This window comes from Lynx canadensis, chromosome B2 (genome assembly GCF_007474595.2).
Source record: "Lynx canadensis isolate LIC74 chromosome B2, mLynCan4.pri.v2, whole genome shotgun sequence".
Classification (NCBI taxonomy): Eukaryota; Metazoa; Chordata; class Mammalia; order Carnivora; family Felidae; genus Lynx; species Lynx canadensis.
This window is the reverse complement of record NC_044307.1, coordinates 40,686,385-40,706,836: the sequence shown is the minus strand read 5'-3', so window position 1 is coordinate 40,706,836 and position 20,452 is coordinate 40,686,385. Positions and strand designations below refer to the sequence as shown.

The following is a 20,452-nucleotide window of genomic DNA, read 5'->3' as shown; positions in this document are numbered from 1 at the left end:
TAGAATGACGTCTCTATGGTTGTTCCTGTGCCGGAACGCAAGGCTACGCTTTCTCCTTTTGCGGAACTCTATGATCTGAGGACGCGACTGTGCCCCGGAAGCAGTCCTAGGGGCCCGGGACGGCAAGATGGCGGCGCGAGCGGCGCTTGGGTCCATGTGCCGGCGTCTCTGGCAGGTATCTGGCGGGTGGGGGGTACTAAGCTAGCTGACAGGGCAGGAGCCGTAAAGTCTTGTTGCCGCTTGTCGTTCTGACCATCTGGAGTTTCCCCCGGTATTTATTCCGCCCCTTGGCGCATTGTTTGCCGGAAGGTGGCGGGAAAGGGGCTGGTTTTATTTCGAATCCTCTCATGGGATAAAACGTAAGAATCAGGGCAAACACGGGAACAAGAAGAATCGTAGGATGTCAGAGCTGGAAAGAATGTTGAACAGCGTATGTCCCGCACCACTCTTTTCAGGTTTGCAAAATAAACTGAAGCTCAGAGAAGGCTTGCTTTGGTAAAAATCAGGGGCTGAACTGGTACCAGATCTTAGACCCCTCCCATGGAACCAAATTGGGATAGCTTTGATTCTGACATTAGATGAGAGTCGCGGAAGTGGTAGGAATGGGCTCTTCCCTGCGCCTTTCTTTGGAGAAAAAGCAAAAACCGTAAGCAGTAATTCTCAAGTTATTTGGCCTCAGTATCCCTTTAACGCTCTAAAACTGGTTGAGGACTCGAGAGAGCTTTTGCTGTTGTCGGTTTTAGCTCTGAATATGTAACTTTTTAGAAAATAAAACTGGGAATCTTAAAAATGCTTGCATTTAGAAGTAAGACCAAGAAGGGGCGCCTGGGTGTCTCAGTCCATTAAGCGCCTGACTCTTGATTTCAGCTCAGGCCATCATTTCAGGGTTTCTGAGTTTGAGCAGTGGGTGGGGCTCTGCACTGTGTGGAGCTTGCTTAGTATTCATTCTCTCTCTCTCTCTCTCTCTCTCTCTCTCTCTCTGCCCCTCGCTCGCGCGCATCTTCTTTCTCAAGAATAAATAAACTTAAAAAACTTAAAAAGAAAAGAAAAAAAATAATGCATTACGTATTTTATGGAAAAATAACTAAATTTTTCAAAACAAAGTTAGTGACAAGAGTAGCAGTGTTTTATGTTTTTGTAAATCTCTTGTTAACCTTAAAAGTATATATTATTTTACCAGCAAAAATGAATTTCTTTGGGAATAACAGAATTGCGATTCGGGACAGGCAAGGTATGGCAAGACCATAGGTAAGTCCCCAAATAAAAGAAAGGATTGTTTTAGAAAGGAGGAGGAAGTTGAGAGGGGCTGTTTTGAGTGGAAGTGATTTGGAGAAGATCAAGAGTTCAGGGTGATGATGGTTTCTCCTTGGCTGAGTTGCAGTGTAGTCAGTTTCTTGTAGAAGATTTATTATGCATCTTTTCCTTTGGGGGACTGTAATTGATCATACTTTCCTGATTCTGATTCTTCTCTTGAGGTCTGTAATTGACAGTTCTTCCAGTAATTGATGTTAAGTGATGTGGGACCCCCTTTTAGCCTCTGGACTCTAGTGAGGTTTCCTTTTATTTTTACATTTCCTCCTTTTGATCAAGATATTTCTCCAAAGGCATTACTAATTGGGAGTCAGGTTTCCATATTTAGTGGTTTTGTTCCTCTGTGCCAGGAAGGACTTTTCCTGGTTGTTGTGTCTTATGTCAGAGAGAAAATACAGATTGGAAGCATATTGAGAGGTTGGGGCACCTGGGTGGTTCAGTTGGTTGAGCATCCGACTTTGCCTCAGGTCCTGATCTCACAGTTCGTGGGTTTGAGCTCTGCATCGGGCCCTGTGCTAACAGCTCAGAGCCTGGAACCTGCTTCAGATTCTGTGTCTCCCTCTCTGTCTTCCCTCCCCTGCTTCAACTCTGTCTCTCTCAAAAATAAATAAACATTAAAAAAAATTTTTTTTAATTGAAAGAAAGAAAGAAACATCCTGAGGTGACTCAAGTAACAAGTAGGGGTGGCAGGGAGAACTCTTAGGCACTTCCCATTTATCAAGACATCAAGCTTGTACCGATTGGAGATCATCTCTTTATTGGGTACATCATTTTTACAAAAGCTTGACAAGCTAAGTATAAAACTTTAAATAATTATACAAAAGAAGTAATGTAACAATTCCAAATTACATGGTGGTTCTAAACTTGTCCCCTAAGTCTGAAGGTAGCAAACTAAAATATTTATTGGCATGTATTGTGACTTGGGGGAGGAAACTTCCCCCCTACAGAGGCAAACACGGAGTCATGTATGCCTCCTGGAAGTCCCTGCTTAAAGTGGCCGTGAAGACAAAATAGTGAGTATTGCAAGAACACACTGAAAGAATTAACTGGGTGCATTTTGGAAAATACAGTGTAGTTATAAACCTGAAGCAATAGCTAATGAACTTTTTGCAAAAGTAGCAAAACTCAAAACAGTATTGGTATCTCAAAAGAATTGTTTGGAACCAAATGTAATCCAATAACACAGCACGTAAGGTTGCAAATTCACGCCATAAATCTGGATAAGATTCCAGAGTCAGTTAATAGTCAAAATGGAAAAAAGAGACTTGTGAATGCTGAAACCTCTCACCCTTCAGAAAAAGCAGGTGAAAGGTTAATTTGTCATAGGTTCGTGATAAGGTTGTTTTCAAAAGGCCATCATCAAAAGAAGTGGTTTCCCCCTTTCACGGGGTTTGGGAAAGGTGGACAAGGGCATTTTCTTTCTTCAAAAGAAATAGAAGTAAATAGTGAGGAAAAAATGTATAGGCCTGGTCTGGACATCTTGAGAAAGCTGCGTCTTCAGATGTCATCTGCTTCAGTTCTGGGAAGCCTTTACTTTTAGGTCATCAGACGGTGTGCAGGTCCAGTTAGGGTTTGTCGCTTTCTTTAGATGTGTCATGTGAGTCCAGGATTCTGTCCCTTGGAGTTTGGCAGCACAAGGGATGGTTAGCAGTAGCTGATGAGGGTCCTTCCCACAAGGTTAAAGAGAGTCTTTCTGGATGTATCTTTTCCAGTAGACAAAATCCTCATATTGCAAGATGTGAAGGTCTGTCTCCCAGGTGCACTGTAAAGAGATTGCTCTACCAAAGCATAGTTGTTTTTAATGGAAATAATTAGGCCTTGGGACCCCTGGGTGGCTCAGTCAGTTAAGTGTCCCACTCTTGATTTCGACTCAGGTCATAATCTCATGGTTCTGAGTTCAGGCCCTTTCAGTGCAGAGCCTGCTTGCGATTCTCTCTCCTCCCTCTCTCTCTCCCCTTCTCCCTCTTCTCTGCCAACCCCCCCCCCCCCCATAAATAAACTTTAAAAAAGAAGTAATCGGACCTTTACAGTATGAAATAGATCTCCTTTTATCAATTGTGGATCAAGGAGGCAAGGGCCAGGTGCATTGCACGTTCTGTGACTAGCTCAAAGGGCGAGAGTCTGAGTACCAAAGTGGGTGGATCTGAGAGTGAGCAGGACCAACAGCAATGCTTTCAGCCAAGGTATTTGGAGGGTGTCTACAAAATTTGTCAGTTTACTCTTAACCTGACATTAGTGAGTTTGACTAACCCTGAGGATTAAGGTTGATATATACAATAGAAGTGTTGTAAAACCAGCCACACAGCACAGACTTGTCAAAGCACCTGACTGGTAACATGGGTTCCCCAGTCACTATGAAGTTCAAGAGGGGTTCCCCGGGTAGGAATAATCTTTTCTAACAGAAGTTTAGCTACAGAAGAAACAGTAACCTGTGTATAAGGGAAAGCTTTAGTTCAGTGAGAAACATACAGACCATGACTAAAATATATTTATATCCGCAAGATGGGGGAGCTATATGAAATTTGTGCAAACTGGTTTCTTTGCATTATACTTTGGACAGGTGGGATGAGCGGGATAGACACCGTTTGCAGCCTTGGTAATATTTCCCCATGAATATGGGCTCATGACACTGTCATTTTGTCAGTAGACATGTATAATGGTAAGTCATGGGAATGTTAAAATTTCTGGTAAGGCCCGATTGTTATTTGGTCCAAACCACAGTTCTCTTTATTAAGCCAACAATTACTCGATTTCCAATATTGTTTTTTCCTCTCTGGGGCCAATTGTCGGGTATCTCTGGTTAGTTTTTCCAAATTATTATTTGGAGGAACATCCCTTTGGACCATGACAGAGTGTGGCTATTGATTTCCTTGAAAGCAGCTCTTTTGGTGGAAATAATAGCAAGGTGGTTTCCTTTTGGTACCCAGGGAGTTGAGTCTGGAATGCTTGGGAACCTTAGTAACAGCCAGTGCAGTCAGCCAAAGCATAGTATCGAATAAATTTTGGATATAGATGTTTTCAATTTTATCCCCATTGGAAACTTCTTGACTATTTCCTAACATTCCAAAATCATGAGCTACCCCAAAGGCATATTGACTGTTATAAATGTTTGCAGCTTTACCCTTAGCCAGAATTAAAGGATAGTTAAAGGGGATTCCGTGATTATTTCTTCAGAGGGCTTCAGTGCAGTGGCAGGAATGGTTAGGAACGCAGAGGCTAGGGGAATATCCCCGTGCCACAGGGTCTGGTTGTTGGCTACGATACACCATGGGTCCATGATGATCCCCATGTTTTAGGGTGAGTACTCCAAGGGTGTTCCTCCCCCCTCACATGCAACGAGGGAAGTTGGTAATTAGGACATGTGGGCTGTGGGCTTTATTAGGCTTTTCTTTAAAGTCCCCAAAGCTATGTCTTCTCGATTTTTCCAGATAATAGAATTAGGTTGGCCATTTCTTTTTATTCTTTAGTAAATCATATAGAGATTGAGCCATGAAAGAAGCTTCAAATCCAAATTCGACAGTAGCCAGCCAGTCCAAGAAAACCCCGTAATTGGCACTTCGTTTTAGGTTTGAGGAAGTTCAGGATGGCACGAAGCCTACCTGGATCCAGATCTGGTCCTCATTCTGAGGTCAGGTGCTCTAAGTATTGAAGCAGAGTTTGAGCAAACTGCAGTTTTTCTCCAGAGACTTGATGTCCTTTTAATGCCAAAAGCTTTAACAGATAGGTGCTGTCTTACTGAGAAGGGATTTGAGAAGGGCAGCAGAAAAGCAAATTATTTACAGATTCTAACAAAGTAGAGCCTATAGAAAGTTTTTTATCATCCACATCTGTTTTTAAGGTTTGTAAAAAGTAAGGACTCTCTGTGCTGCTCTGGGGCATTATTGTCCAGGGGTCTTTCCATCCTTCCCAAGTGAAAGCAAAAAGATACTGGCTATTTTTACACTACATAGATCAATTACAGTGACAAATCTGCTTTCAGTGGGAATGGATGTCAGTAACATATGGGGGTTAGGAACAACAGGGTGCCGAGGGATAGCAATGTATTGCTCAGAGGTCCTGGATAAACCTCCATCCTTGGCCATTGAGTTTTCTCACAGGTAAAATAGGCGAATTACTAGGACTAGTACAGGGGATAATGAGGCCCTGAGCTTTGTAATCTTCTGTTACCAGCTTGATGCCTTGCAGGGCTTCTTTATTTATAGAGTATTCATTCATTCTGGGGAGAGGTTTTGAAGGAGCTGTTGAATCTAGATGGAAAGTATACCTGTGGATTCTGCCAATCAGATGAAGATTTTGCCCAGAAAGAGGATTTGACCCAGTCCATCTGGGGACAGTGTCCCCAGATGCAGCTGTAGTGCTGTCAGACATGGAGCAAATAAAAGATGTCAGAAGGTCATTTAATCTCCCTGGTTGGCTATCTTGAGTACTACTGTCAAATTCTAGAATTATTTCCCTCTTTTTGGGAGAAAGAAATTCCAGCATGATGTATTTCTGAAAAATCTCTGCAATCTGTAGGAGCAGAGGAACTAAGGAGAAAAGGGTGTATGTCTCCCAAAGGGCCTAGACTAAAGAGAACAGGGTCAGAGACAGGAAACTGGTGAAGTTTATTAGAGACCCCAGTGTTTGAACTGTTTTAGTACTCCAAGCAGGGGCTGCTTTATAGCACTGGGGTCACGCACCAAGCGTATAGTTCTTGTGTCAATAAGGAAAGAGAAAGATTTGTTCCTGATCTGAACAGTGGTTTCCCTTAGCCAAGTAAGAGGGAGGTTTGGGAAGAACTCCTGTGGTTTCCTGGAGCCCTGTCTTGGAAATGAGGAGGACATTGGAAAGGCTGGCTATAGAGGGCTGAAGGCAAGATGGTAACAATCTTTTTTTCCTGTGTTCTGACTCTTTGCAACAATAATAGAAACCAGGAAGTTTTTCGTCTTGTTTAAGGGCCTTCATTTGTTAGAATGAAAAATTAAGCATTTTAGTGGTCTTTCTTTTAGGTGATTCCCCTAAGGTACTAGCAAGCTGGTTTGCCAAACCAACTAATCAGGAGCGGGCACAGTTTCCCATTCCATCATGGTCCTTTTAACTAAAAAAAGAGTTAGCCCAGTTCATCCCGTTAAGAAACATAGTTAAATGCTACCCCAATAGATTCAACATCAAAAGGAAAACCAGAATTTTCTTTGAAAACAATCTGAAATCAATTTTAATAGTCATGAATAGGTTCATCAGGCTTTTGTGTGCAAGACTGAATTTTGTTCCAATCAGCAGGCTTAGGAAAAGTCTACTGTAATTGCTCGGTGGAGATTTCCAGGGAATGTTCTAGCGTCTTGCCAAAAATCAGGGGTCTGTTTCTCTAAACTCTTTTCAAGATGTTCCCATTGGGCTACTTACAGCCAGTGTCTGGTCTGGCCCTCTCCAACATGAATGTGGACTAATTGCTAAAAAATCTGAGAAACTGGGTTGGCAAGTTTGCAAAACTATGGGAAATGCTTCAGCAAACCTATGGGGGTTCTCAGTCATTACAGGGAAACTCTTTTTAACTATGGCTCGCAATTCAGCATTACTCCAGGGAACATAAGAAATTTGGGGGTTATTTGGAACCTCAGAAGATTTAACTTTAAAGGAGCAGATTTTAGTGGGTTCAGGGAGGGAGCAGGGAGAGGTTTGGATGAAAAGGGAAGTTTGGTGAGAAAATTAAAATGGGGAAACTGAGGGTGTAGAGGGGATGGAAGCCAACAGGAGGGAAGGAGGATGATGTCATCACAGGTGGGGCTTGAGCATAGGTGGCTGCTACAGTCCTGGGGACCTCAGAAGCCTTTCCATCTTTGTCTCAGTCTAGAAACTATATTTTGCAGAGAACCAGTTTTAGATTAATTGGTAATGTTTGGAAGCTTTAAGACACAGGCATCCCATGAGAATGCAAGCTGGTGCAGCCACTCTGGAAAACAGTATGGAGGTTCCTCAAAAAAACTAAAAATAGAACTACCCTACCACACAGCAATTGCACTAATAGGTATTTATCCATGGGATACAGGTGTGCTGTTTTGAAGGGACACATGCACCCCCCATGTTTATAGCAGCACTATCGACAATAGCCAAAGTATGGAAAGAGCCCAAATGTCCACCGATGGATGAATGGATTAAGAAGACGTGGTATATATATACAATGGAGTATTACTCAACAATCAAAAAGAATGAAATCTTGCCATTTGCAACTATGTGGATGGAACTGGAGGGTATGATGCTAAGTGAAATTAGTCAGAGAAAGACAAAAATCATATGACTTCACTCATATGAGGACTTTAGGAGACAAAACAGATGAACATAAGGGAAGGGAAACAAAAAGAATATAAAAACGGAGGAGGACGAAACAGAAGAGACTCATAAATATGGAGAACAAACAGGGTTACGGGAGGGTTTGTGGGAGAGGGGATGGGCTAAATGGGTGAGGGGCACTAAGGAATCTACTCCTGAAATCATTGTTGCACTTTATGCTAACTAATTTGGATGTAAATTTTTAAAAATAAAAAATTAAATTAAAAAAAAAAAGACACAGGCATCCCATTCAAGTTTGACAAGTTTAGAGACATGGCTGTCCAGTTTGGTTTTGAGAAAAGTAAGTTTGGGGAGATCAAAACTTCCCATAATGGCCAATTGAAGTTCTAAATTACTTTCAATTAAGTCAGTCCATTTAGTTAGAAATGAGCATGAGAAGGAACCACAGTTTTTAAACATAAAACCAAGGTCCCAGAAGGAGTGCTGCCCTTAAAGCATTTTGATGACTGGGGTCCTGTTTCTTAGAGGTTTCTCTAGAGCAAAAAAAGAAAAATTCCTAAACAGCACAGTTTCAACAGGAACATCCTGGTTCCAAAGGAATCTGACCAAAGGTCAGCACAGAACCAGTGGGAACAGCCCAGTTCTGGAAAGGAGGTGGACCAAAACTAACACAGTTCCAAACAGGGCACAGTTCCAACAGGAACCGTCTGGTTCCAGAAGGGAGTCAGACCAAAGGTCAGGTAAGTACTCTGAAAGGACAAAGCCTTAAAACAGATCCCAAATAAAGACTGGAGAGCTCAAAGCACAAAGAGAATAGAGCTCGAAGTGCAGGAGAAACTTAGCCTCCAACACCAGGAATGGCAAGAAAGCAGTGAGCTTAATTGCCTCTGTGGGCCCACCTGTTTGCTCACCAGCCTCAAAGCTGTTGGGGTTCATTTTTGGATCCCACTTCTGATCACCAAATAATGTTAACCTTAAAAATAAAAGTTATTTTACCAGTAGAAATTGGTTTATTTGGGAATGACAAAGAAATACAGTTTGGGACATGCAAGCTATGGCAAACCATAGGCAAGTCCCATAAACAAAGGAAAGAAACATTTTATGGAGGAAAAGGAAGAAGTTGGGAAGTGCTTTGAATGAAGGTCCAGTGGAGATAAGCAGGAGTTCAGATAGTTTTTCATAGGCTGAGTCACAGAGGTAGTCAATTTCTTATAGAAGATTCAGTGAACATCTTTTCATGTTGGGGCCTGTAATTGACAATTCTTTCCATAATTGACATTGAGTGGTATGGCTCCCCCTTCTAACCTCCCTGCTTCATGAGGTTTCCCTTTATTCATTTTCACATTCTTTTAATGTCTGGCTTCATGGAGGGCAGCTGGATTCTCATGTTTGTTTTGCAGTCTTGCTATATCACTCAGCATGCAGCTTCTAGAAAACCTCACTGTACACGGTTGAGAGTGAGAGTGGAAAAGTTGCAAATAACGGCTATTATTAGGAAAATAGTTTTAATCTCTTGGACCCCTCAAGTCCTCAGACCACACTTGGAGAACCATTGTTCTTAAAGTCAGATGGTGGGGGTGCCTAGATGGCTCAGTCAGTTAAGTGGCCAACTTTTGGTTTCAGTTCAGGTCATGATCTCCCGGTTTTGTGAGTTCAAGCTCCACATCGGGCCCTGTGCTGACAGTGCAGAGCCTCCGGATTCTCTCTTCCTCTCTCTCTCTGCCCCTCCCCCCCTCTCATGCTGTCTCTGTCTCTCTCAAAAATAAGAATAAACTTTTAAAAAAGGAAAAGTTAGGGTCGCCTGGGTGGCTCAGTCAGTTAAGCCTCCGACTTTGGCTCAAGTCATGATCTCGCGGTCCGTGGGTTCGAGCCCCTCATTGGGCTCTGTGCTGACAGCTCAGAGCCTGGAGCCTGTTTCAGATTCTGTGTCTCCCTCTTTCTCTGACCCTCCCCTGTTCATGCTCTCTATCTCTCTGTCTCAAAAATAAATGTTTCAAAAAAAAGAAAGAAAAGTTAGATGGTGGAAGAAGTTGAAACTTTGAACTACTAATACAATGCACACTCAGACTCGGTTCTGTCCCTTAAAAAAACAAAACAAAACAAAAATCTTAAGAACTTCTTAAAGTTGATTTGTGGATATAACAGCACTTTAGGCTCCAGCTTTTAAAAGCAGAGGTTTATACTGGGAGAATATGACTGGGAAGTGTCCTGTTCCTTAGACCTGTGGTCCTTTTGCACAACTGGATTGTGGGGTCTCTGGCATACATGCAGGGAGGGGATTTCCTCTGTGATTGTGTGTGGGGAATGGCACTCACCTCCAGCTGCCTTGTATTGTGCCTGATTTCCTATCTTTTTGTTTTTCTCCCTTCATCCAAGGGCGAATATGAAAGTTTTGGTTTGCGTCCATCTTGGGTACAGAGGGAGGACAGGACAATAAGCTAAGAATAGGCTTTTAAAACATACTTAGGTGACCCTCAGTTGGTTTAAGTTTTACTTGTACTAAAGTGTTATTTTCTTTTTTTTTTTTTAATTTTTTTCAACGTTTTTTATTTATTTTTGGGACAGAGAGAGACAGAGCATGAACGGGGGAGGGGCAGAGAGAGAGGGAGACACAGAATCGGAAACAGGCTCCAGGCTCTGAGCCATCAGCCCAGAGCCCGACGCGGGGCTCGAACCCACGGACCGCGAGATCGTGACCTGGCTGAAGTCGGACGCTTAACCGACTGCGCCACCCAGGCGCCCCTAAAGTGTTATTTTCATCTTCTAAGTATTTTTAGGGATCTTACTGTACTTCTCCTTTCTCAAGTTACATTTTTAAATCTCAAGATAGCTTAAGGGGAAAATAGAAGGCAAATTGCTATATAGAATAGTACCATAGGTCTCCTAAAACTAGAAGTTTTGTCCACTAGGGGGAGCTGACAGTAAAGGATTTGGAAATGCTGGATTGTTGGGAGTATGAAGTACAGCAGTGGTAGAAGATGGGTGTCAGTTTCACTGTGTATTTCGATTTATTTATAAACTAAGCTATCCCAGCCAAGCCAAGAAACACATATGCTAGAAAAGATGTAGAAAAGCTTCAAAAGAAGATTACTTTAGAATTACTGTCCAGCTCTTGATTATAAAGAGACTTATTGCTCAGAAATATTCAGGCAAAATAAATATTATATTGAAGTACATTTAATCTATAAAAACCAATGGAAGAATGAAGTCACATTTTTTCCTTGATGTCCACATATTTTATTTATTTATTTATTTATTTATTTATTTATTTATTTTTAATGTTTATTTTTGAGAGAGAGAGAGACAGAGCATGAGCAGGAGAGGGGCAGAGAGACAGGGAGACACAGAATCCAAAGCAGGTTCCAGGCTCTGAGCTGGCAGCACAAAGCCCAACATAGGGCTCAAACCCATGAACTGTGAGATCATGACCTGAGCCAAAGTCAGACACTCAACCGACTGAGCCAGCCAGGGGCCCCTTTTTTTTCTTTTCACATATTTAAGTCATAGGTGTTCTTTTAATGTGAGAATTGCATGTGTGTATGAGAGAGAAAGAGAATTGCTTTTTTTTTTTTTTTTTTTTTTTTTTTTTTTTAATATTTGAGAGAGAGCGCAAACAGGGAGGAGCAGAAAGAGAGGAAGAGTGAATCCCAAGCAGACTCTGGACTGTCACTATAGAGCCCGACGCAAGGCTCGAACCCACGAACCATGAGATCATTGCCTGAGCTGAAATCAAGAGTCAGACGCTTAACCAACTGAGCCACCCAGGCGCCCCAAGAATTCCTTGTTTGAAAAAGTTCTTACTCCTGAGCTTTAAAAGACACAAATTCTCTACTATTTTGAGAGTCTTTTTTGATTATCCACTCTGTCGTTGTTCTCTTGTTTTAAAATGAAATCTAATCTGGCATTTTAGTTACCTCAGTGTCTTCATTTGAAATAATGAGATAGCCCATTATTTGAAGCATTGTACACCTTTTGATTTTTTTAGTGGAAACTATGAATGATTTGAATACTGACTTTAATTCTAAAACATGCTTCTCATTTTTAGGGTTCAAGGAGTTTTTCTGTAAACAGTTCTAAGAGCAGTACAGCCAGAAATGGTGGCTTTCTCCTGTAAGTATATAATATAATTGGGTTTGCTAAATCGAATAAGGAAATGGGCTTTTGTGCTGTTTTACTTAGGTTTCTCTTTGTTTCCACACATAGCAGTACCAGTATGAAGTGGGTGCAGTTTTCAAACCTACACGTTGATATTCCCAAGGATTTGACCAAGCCCACGGTATGTACTTTCTGTTTCTTGGTAAGGAGCTATATTAGCGATAAATTTTCCTCATTATTTCCTTTGGGGCTGTTTCCCGAGCACTTTAGAGTAAAAATATTTTGTTTTCGAATGCTGGCACGTGCACAGTATGCCTGAGTAAAGTACTCTGTAATGTCCCTGGCTGCTCGTATGTTTCAGAGAATCAGGGAATCAATTATTTACCCCAAATAACTGTGGGAATAAGCAGTCGTTTGCTTTAGCTCAGCATAATGTGAAGGGTTGTCATAATTAATGATGCAGAATACTTGTTATTACATTAGGGAAATTTTTTTCTCTTTTAGGCTTTCAGGTCTTTGTTTTCATGTTAAGACATTGAACCTGGGCCTGGACAATCCTTTATTGTTCACAGTGAGAAAGCACATTACCACAGTAAAGAAAATCTAGAAGTAGCTGTGTAACCTTTTTTCCTTTAAGTAACAATCATGATTCTGTGAGCCCAGTTTTTGTGTAAATTTGTGGTTTAAAAAATCCTTACAGGGGCGCCTGGGTGGCTCAGTCGGTTAAGTGTCCGACTTCAGCTCAGGTCACGATCTCGCAGTCCGTGAGTTCGAGCCCCGTGTCGGGCTCTGGGCTGATGGCTCAGAGCCTGGAGCCTGCTTCTGATTCTGTGTCTCCCTCTCTCTCTGCCCCTCCCCCGTTCATGCTCTGTCTCTCTCTGTCCCAAAAATAAATAAACATTAAAAAAAAAAAAAATCTTTTTTTTTTTTTCAGAATTTGTAATTCTGAAACCTTTCATTTCCACCTCTCACAAATAATCCCCTTTAACGGTTTGTCATGAATCCTTCTAGACATTTGTCTGTATGTAATCATCTTGTCTGTGCACATGCACATCAAAATGAAATTGTGTTCTACATAATGTACTGCTCTTTTGATTTTTCTTTCACTGAATAAATACTGGGTATATTTCCATGGCAATACCTATAAACTCTGGGTCTCCAAGTCAGATGTTTGCCTGGGCCAGGCCTGTAAGGAAAGGTGGCAGGGTGGGCACGGTGGCAGGCTATGCCCTTTATAAGTGAGACAGCTGCTACTTACTCTAGCCACTTGTTGCCACATGGGAAATCAGACCTAGTGATGTCACATGGTCTCAAATTTTCCAAGCTAAACTGAAATCCAAATTTTTATTCAAAATCTCTTGATGTTTTTATATCACGACAGATTCAAACTCTCTTTAAAACCCTCTGAGGACCAATCAGAAACACCTCTTAGGGCTATATTCCCTCTCCCTTGTGCCCTAGGTTATGGTGTAGAACATCCGTGTACTCTGTTCTTTCCAGCAACCCTGCCTAACCTTGGGGATAATTGAGAGTAAATGTCTAGCTTGCTTCCTGGTTAGTAAGTAGATTTCCTTTGAGGAGCAAAGTAATTTAACCCTGAATCATTGGATTAGTAAGATAAATTACTGGTCTAATGGATGGATGAAGGTGAAGGTAATTCACCCCTTGGAGGAAAGTCAGAAATGTCAAACCCATTATTCCTAAAATCTTTAAGCATTAGAGTGGAAGAGGTACAAGTTAAATGTACAGTCAGTGCCATAACATTTTAATTAGAAATGAGTAATTTTTCTATTAGGGTAGGCAAAACATACATGAATAAAACTAATAAAAATATAAATAGCAATAGCTTGCCTTTGTAAAACAACGTTTTATGACTTATAAGCACTTTAATCTGTGTTTACATGTTAGCGCCCTACAGAAATGCCGTGAGTGGTGCTGTGAGCTCTAGCATGGGTATTCTTCTGTTTTATGCATAAGGAAACAAATATGGCGAGATGGTATGATTTGCCCGTTGTCACTCAGCTATAAGAAGCAGAGTTTAATTCTCAATCCAAGTCTTCTGCCCTTCTAACCAGGCTACTTGGTTAACAGACCCCAGAATCCTTTCCCATGGTGTATTTGGGGCCCAATAAATATTAAGTTAGAAGGTCTCATTAGTGATTTTGTAGGTTGCTTGGAAGTCCTTTTGATTTAAAGTATATTTTAACAGATTGTAAGCGTCATTGTGGAGATCTGAATGTGTTAGTATCTAGCTACTTAGGCTAACAGTATTAAGATGTTGCTCAGCATTTTTCTCCCCATTTATTAGTAAACTCTGAAAGTGTTCAATTGAGGATAATATGTTAAATTTTCCAGTTATAAATATTGGAGGAACCACAACTGAAACTGTTCTTCTTGATTTGAAAATTTTAGATAACCATTTCTGATGAACCAGATACATTATATAAACGCCTGTCAGTTTTAGTAAAAGGCCATGATAAAGCCGTACTGGACAGTTACGAATATTTTGCCGTGCTTGCTGCTAAAGAACTTGGTATCTCTATTAAAGTGTAAGTATTTATCTTTACTAATCTGACCTTTTAGCTGCTGTAACATGATCAACTAGGACAATGGTGCTCATCCCAACTAGGTGTGAGCTCTCTTTTTTTTTTGAGCGTGTGGGGGAGGGGCGGGGGGGGGGGGGATAGAGCATCCGAGGCGGGCTTCGTGCTGACAGCAGTGAGCCCGATGTGGGGCTCAAACTCACAAACTGTGAGTTCATGACCTGAGCCAAAGTCAGACGCTCAACTGACCAAGCCACCCAGGCGCCCCAGGTCTAAGGTCTTAAAACAGCATAGAACCTCATGGTAGATAGAGCTTAGGTTTGTCATATTATCAGGATTCCTATCTACTAGAATTTTTAAGTATTAGAATGAGTGAACAAGAAAAATAGAGGAAATCCTTTCTTTAGCAATTGCATAGACATAGGAGACCCAAGAAGCCCTCATGTCTGGGGTCTCCATGGGGCAGGGAGGTGGATTGGGCAGACAAGCAATCCTTTTGGACTCTTTGGGTTTGATGGTCTTTGTCTAATATAGCCATTTTAAAACCAGCCTTCAGAAACACTAGTCACCCGGTAATTTCATGCAGGAGTCAGGTGAGCTTCATATTGCCTTGAAATCACTGCCGGGTCAAGTGTAACTATAGTTCTCTCCCCCTTACCTGTCTAGGATACTTCCAAGACCCCCAGTGGATGCCTGAAACCACAGATAGCACTGAACCCTATATGTACTGTTTTCTCCTATACATATATACCTGTGAGGAAGTTATTTATAAGTAGGCATGGTAAAAATTAACAACTAGTAATGAAACAGAACAGTTGCAACAATATGCTGTAATAAAAGTTATGTGAATGTGCTGTCTCCCTCTCTCAGAATTTCTTACTGTACTGTACTCACCCTTGTGATGAGATGAGACCATAAAATGCCCACGTGATGAGGGGCACCTGGGTGGCTCAGTCGGTTAAACGTTGACCTCTTGATATTGGCTTAGGTCATGATCTCATGGCCCGTGACATTGAGCCCCATGTCAGGCTCTGCACTGACAGCATGGAGCCTGCTTGGGATTTTCTCCCCACTTGCGTGCATGCGTTCCCTCCCTCTCTCCCTCTCCCTCTCCCCCCCCCCAAAATAAATAAACGTTAAAAAAAAATTGCCCATAGGATGAGAGGAAGTGAGGGGAATGATGTAGGCACTGTGATATATGGTGTAATGTTAGGCTGCTACTGACCTGACTCCCTCAGAAGGAGTTCTCATCTGCTTCTGGGCCACGGTTGACCACGGGCAACTGAAACTGCTGAGAGCAAAACCGCGGATAAGGGGTGATTCCTGCAACCCTCTTCTCTCATCACCTGCTCCTGGTGCTAAACAAGGCCCATTTGGGGCTTTGCCAGCCTTGCCTTATAACAAAACAGAAGGAACCCACACGTTTCCCATAACAGACTTTAGTTTTGTGGTTATCAGTGTCTCTGCAGGTTTTTCTAAAACAATACACAGACAGTAGCACATGGCTGCTTCTCCTCACAGTTCATATATTTGGTCAGAAAGGGAGTTCAGGGTTGTAAAAGCTGCAGGTGCATGTGTGTGCCCTTGCATGCCAAGGCTCATTTTTGAGGCTGTGGAATAATGTTCCCATTGCTGTCTGGGGTGTTTGTTTTGGCCTGAGCTTTATGACAGCGGTTGTTACACAGGACATTCTTGACAAATGGAAGTCTGTAAATGGTAGCTAATGCCTGTAATTGAGTATGAGCCTGACCTACAAAATTGTGCAATCATGCTTTGATATCAGTGACTCAGGTTTTAACATCACTTAGCTTAAGCATGTTGTTTCGCCCATTAATTTTTCAGACATGAGCCTCCAAGAAAAATAGAGCGATTTACTCTTCTCAAATCAGTGCATATTTTCAAGAAGCACAGAGTTCAGTATGAAATGAGAACACTTTACAGATGTTTAGAGGTGAGTTTATTTCAGACATTCAAGCATTTTTGAAATATCTGGAATTTCACACTAGCACATTGTAACTTTCCCTTGATGTTGACCGGGTTGACTTCTTTCAGTCTGCCCATGACTGATAGTTGTAGAGAAGGTAAATGATAGGAAATCAAACTCAAATAAACCATCCTTAAGGAGCAGTTCATACTTTAACTCAGCAATGCAAATTATGCTAATTTTCATACAATAATATGGCCTTGGAATAACTTTACTTCTATTTCAAAAATGCTAGTTAAGTTTTTATATACTTCTAGCGATCCTTTTTACATGCTAACTGGGTTTTCCATGTCTGTGCCGGGCAACATTAAGGTTTTTCATTCATCTGTTATTCCTTTGTGCATCCAGTAGGGTCAGCATAGTCTTGTGGTTAAGAAGAGTGAGCGTTCTGGAATCAGACAGATCCAAGTACTGGCACATACCAGTTGTGTGATCTGTACCTCAGTGCTCTCATCCGTAGAATGAGAGTAATAATGGTACCCATCTCATCTCGTAAGGTTGTGAGAAGATAAAATGAGATATTTATCGAAAGCACTTAGAATACTGCCATCACATAGTAAGTGATTAACACGGTAAAACCTTGGATTGCGAGTTACTTGTTCTGCGAGTGTTCTGCAAGATGAGCAAACATTTCTAATAAATTTGCAATACAAGTAGTATGTGATGCCGAACATCACATGATCACAACTGAGCCAATGGTTCTTCTCTCTCTCCCTCTCTTTCTCTCTCACTCTCTCACTCTGGGATTGTGGGTGATATCTCACATGCTTAGATGCTTGGTCTCAGGCTGCAGTATTTGGTAGAAATCAGTGATTTTTCAGAACGTTGGAAGGTGCCCACAACTGGCACTAGTGTATGTTTTGTCCCTTCAAAGCACCTATGGACAGTCCTTTGCTCTTCCATACAAGAGGAAGCTTAGGAATGTTTTGCTTCATTCTTTGTCAGGCTGCCTGCACATATAAGCCCTTTCCTCTGCTGCCTGATTGCCAGTTACATAAATACAGTATGTGACAAGAGTTGATTAATGCTGTTCTGTTGTCAACATCTGAGCATATACAATGACCCCCATGCAGAAGAAGATTCCACTGAGTCAATAGATAGCAGTGATTCCACTAGTGATAGTGAAAATCGTCCTACACAGTAACCCTCCTCTCTCTTGTCTCCCTCACACCAGCCATGAAGGGTTTCGAAGGTAAGTGCAGGTGAATTTGTTTATTTTTCTTTGTATTTTGTATTTTCTTTATTAATTTTGTATTCTATTACAGTATTGTAATTATTTTTATATGAGTATTTTTGAGGTAGAACGAATCATCTGAACTTTCATTATTTCTTATGGGGAAATTCACTTTGATATACAAGTGCTTTGGATTACAAGCATGTTTCCGGAACAAATCATGCTCACAAACCAAGGTTTTACTGTAAATGTTAATGAAACAAATGCAGGTATACTGCTTTAACATCATGCTTGTCGGGTGGGTTCCATAGAGCCCTGATTTTAAGGTGTTCTATGCCATACTCCCCCTTTCAGTCAACCAGAGGATCTATATACTCTTTTCCTTTTAAATTGGAATTCTGTGTAAGATTTCATGAAGAAAAGGCTGTACTGCTTTTACTTAAAAACAAAAACTTCCGACTTCAACCAGGTCACGATCTCGCGGTCCGTGAGTTCGAGCCCCGCGTCAGGCTCTGGGCTGATGGCTCGGAGCCTGGAGCCTGTTTCCGATTCTGTGTCTCCCTCTCTCTCTGCCCCTCCCCTGTTCATGCTCTGTCTCTCTCTGTCCCAAAAATAAATAAAAAAAAAACGTTGAAAAAAAAAAAATTTTAAAAAAACAAAAACTTAACATTTCTGCTTTAACGGCATATCGTGAACCAATTTCATGTTTGACATTTTAGTTAGAACATCTGACTGGAAGTACAGCGGATGTCTACTTGGAATATATTCAGCGAAACTTACCTGAAGGAGTTGCCATGGAAGTTATAAAGGTATGATTTAGATTTCCACCTCTGATGGAGGGAGGCCTGTATTGTTTTGCCACATCGCGGGTCTGTCTCGGCCCACCGAGTAGGCGGGATGGCCCGTGGCAGGTGTGGAGGCAGAGCTGGGGTCCCTGCCCCTCTGTGCAGCAGTGGCAGCTGAGCGGAATCCCGCCACCGCAGCCTCTTCTTCCTCCCCGGGCCGCCTCTGGAGTCTTCCTCCCGCTTAGCAGTTGCCTAGATGTGGGGTCTACGTTAATTGGCAGTGTCCCTGGAGATCACCGGGGATCAGATCGACCATTTGTGAGAATGTTTTGTATACCATCCGGTTTCCTTCTGTTTCAGAACCCTACAAAAAGGTGAGAGGGGTAAAAGGAAGAAAGAAGGCAAGAGGATTTGAGGGAACAGAGTTCATCCAATTTGTGGCTAAAGAGTTGGGTTAAGTCCACATTATGTTATAGTTTTGTTTTTCTCTTTTTAGACAAAATTAGAACGGTTACCAGAACACATCAAGGAGCCAATCTGGGAAACAGTACCAGAGGAAAAAGCAGAAAGCAGGTCCTAAGGTCTCAGCCAGTCTACTTGCACCGGCGTTTGACCCAAGGGTGGCTCAAACACGTATGTTGAAATAGAGGCTTCCAGTGGGAACGACCGTGAGTGCACTTGACCACTCTGTTGAGCCCACGTGCCCTGATCAGCTCAAAGCAGGGGTGAAACTTTAATGACACACTGGACCACAGTGAAAACCACTTCACCTTACTCTTTTGTACACATCATTGTTTCAGTTCCGGTTTTAACAAATGTGAGCAAGCCACTTTGACTACTGTGCACCAAAAGAATCAGGTTTCTGTTTTGTCATTCTGTTACAGTTCAGTTATCAGTTTGCACTGATTTTAACTTGTGTCACTTCATTTGTCTGAAAGTGAATGTTTGAAATAACTCCTTACACACATTTTTTCCTTTTCAGCTACTTAGAAGGAACCTTCAGTTAATCTGGTTAATGTAACAATGTAACGCCAAACAGTTTTTGATAATTTACCTAGTGCAAGCTGGAAAATCCTGGTGTGGAGGTGGTGACCTCCAAATTTCACCTCATTTAAGCGTGACATTCTTGAAAATGAATGTACTGTGCAGCAGATCACGTACACTTGTGGCACACACTGAACTCTTCTTGTCGCCCAAACCCTTGCCAGGCTGCCAAGAAGGAGCACTGTAGTGGAATTTGAGCTCTCAAAAAATGACTGTCTGCATCACTTTTTTCATCCCGTGATTCATTCATTCAACAGGCTTTTATTTTGTTAGCTCTGTAACCAGCACTGTAGTAAATACCAAACGTTGAATGGAAGTATGGCTTTTGAAAAACATGCAGGGCACAGATAAATATTTTTCCTTATTAAGTCCCACACGGATAAGGCCTCTTTGTTTTGGTAAATGGCATTCTTTTTGTTTCGAGATGGCTACTTTTCCATGAAATTAAATCTTAGTTAAAACCCTGAGAGAGGCAGGACTACAATGTGCTGAAACTGCTGGCGTATCATCCCCAAGGGAGTGATTCGTTTCCTTTTTTACAGCAGATCAGGTCCATGTCTTTTGCGGTTTCCTTCACATCTTTGGGGTAGTTATGACTCCTCAGTTTTTCCTCCCTTAAACTTAAGCTGGAGTCCCTGTTCTCTTTTCCCTGACCTACTATCAGGTGTCAATGTTTTGAATGCATACTGCTTATGTATCAGACTTCCATTACTGTCATTAACATGAAAAGAATTACAGCCTGTGCCCTGTGACCTCACTCAGCTCACAGCTCAGTTGTTGACTGTGTCATTCACAAATGCCTAAAGCATGCTTATCCCAGGTGTAAACCTCAGGATTAAGAACTAGTCAATAAAACGAGCGATATAATAGAAGTGTATCTTGCAAAGCAGCGATCTGTGACCCATTTTTACTTTAAAAGAAAAAGTTCCTTAAATACATATCCACATCTAAACTTTTTTACAGACAGTATTAATCACTGTATCATAAGATGATTTATGCAAACTTGGCTTCCATTGACTCTCCGTGTGAGTTCCTTTCAAGATGTGCAGCTGTTTTCAGACTGAATTAACCTGTAAACCAGATTACTTGGCACTTCACGTTATATATTAAAATCTTGTTTTAAGGTAAATATACAAATAAACTACACACACAATAGAAGCTGGTGATATTTCTTTGACAAAAGCATTTGGTATACTTGAAGCCTATTTCCTGATAGAAACGAGAGGATTTCTTCATCCTGATAGGATGA

At 41.6% G+C, this 20,452-nt stretch overlaps 1 protein-coding gene across 4 annotated transcripts; it reads left to right on the top strand.

Annotated features, from left to right (window-relative positions):
- Positions 1-20,361, top strand: MRPS10 (mitochondrial ribosomal protein S10). 4 transcript variants are annotated; one of them, XM_030315510.1, is made up of 7 exons: positions 1-171; positions 11,624-11,688; positions 11,785-11,854; positions 14,086-14,222; positions 16,059-16,167; positions 18,094-18,183; positions 18,656-20,361. In XM_030315510.1, the coding sequence occupies exons 1-7, from the start codon at positions 16-18 to the stop codon at positions 18,737-18,739; spliced, it is 711 nt and encodes a 236-aa protein (XP_030171370.1). In that variant the 5' UTR covers positions 1-15; the 3' UTR covers positions 18,740-20,361. The 4 variants fall into 4 exon arrangements, with proteins under 4 accessions (XP_030171370.1, XP_030171369.1, XP_030171371.1 ...); XM_030315509.1 differs by having other exon boundaries at positions 11,782-11,854; XM_030315511.2 differs by having other exon boundaries at positions 73-175; positions 11,782-11,854.
- Positions 20,362-20,452: the final 91 nt, after the last annotated feature.

Coding starts and splice junctions, on each gene's coding strand:
- MRPS10 (XM_030315509.1), top strand. CDS start 16: ATGGTTGTTCCTGTGCCGGAACGCAAGGCTACGCTTTCTCCTTTTGCG. Junction 172..11,623: donor TCCATGTGCCGGCGTCTCTG/GCAGGTATCTGG, acceptor TCTCATTTTTAG/GGTTCAAGGAGTTTTTCTGT. Junction 11,689..11,781: donor AGAAATGGTGGCTTTCTCCT/GTAAGTATATAA, acceptor TTCCACACATAG/CAGTACCAGTATGAAGTGGG.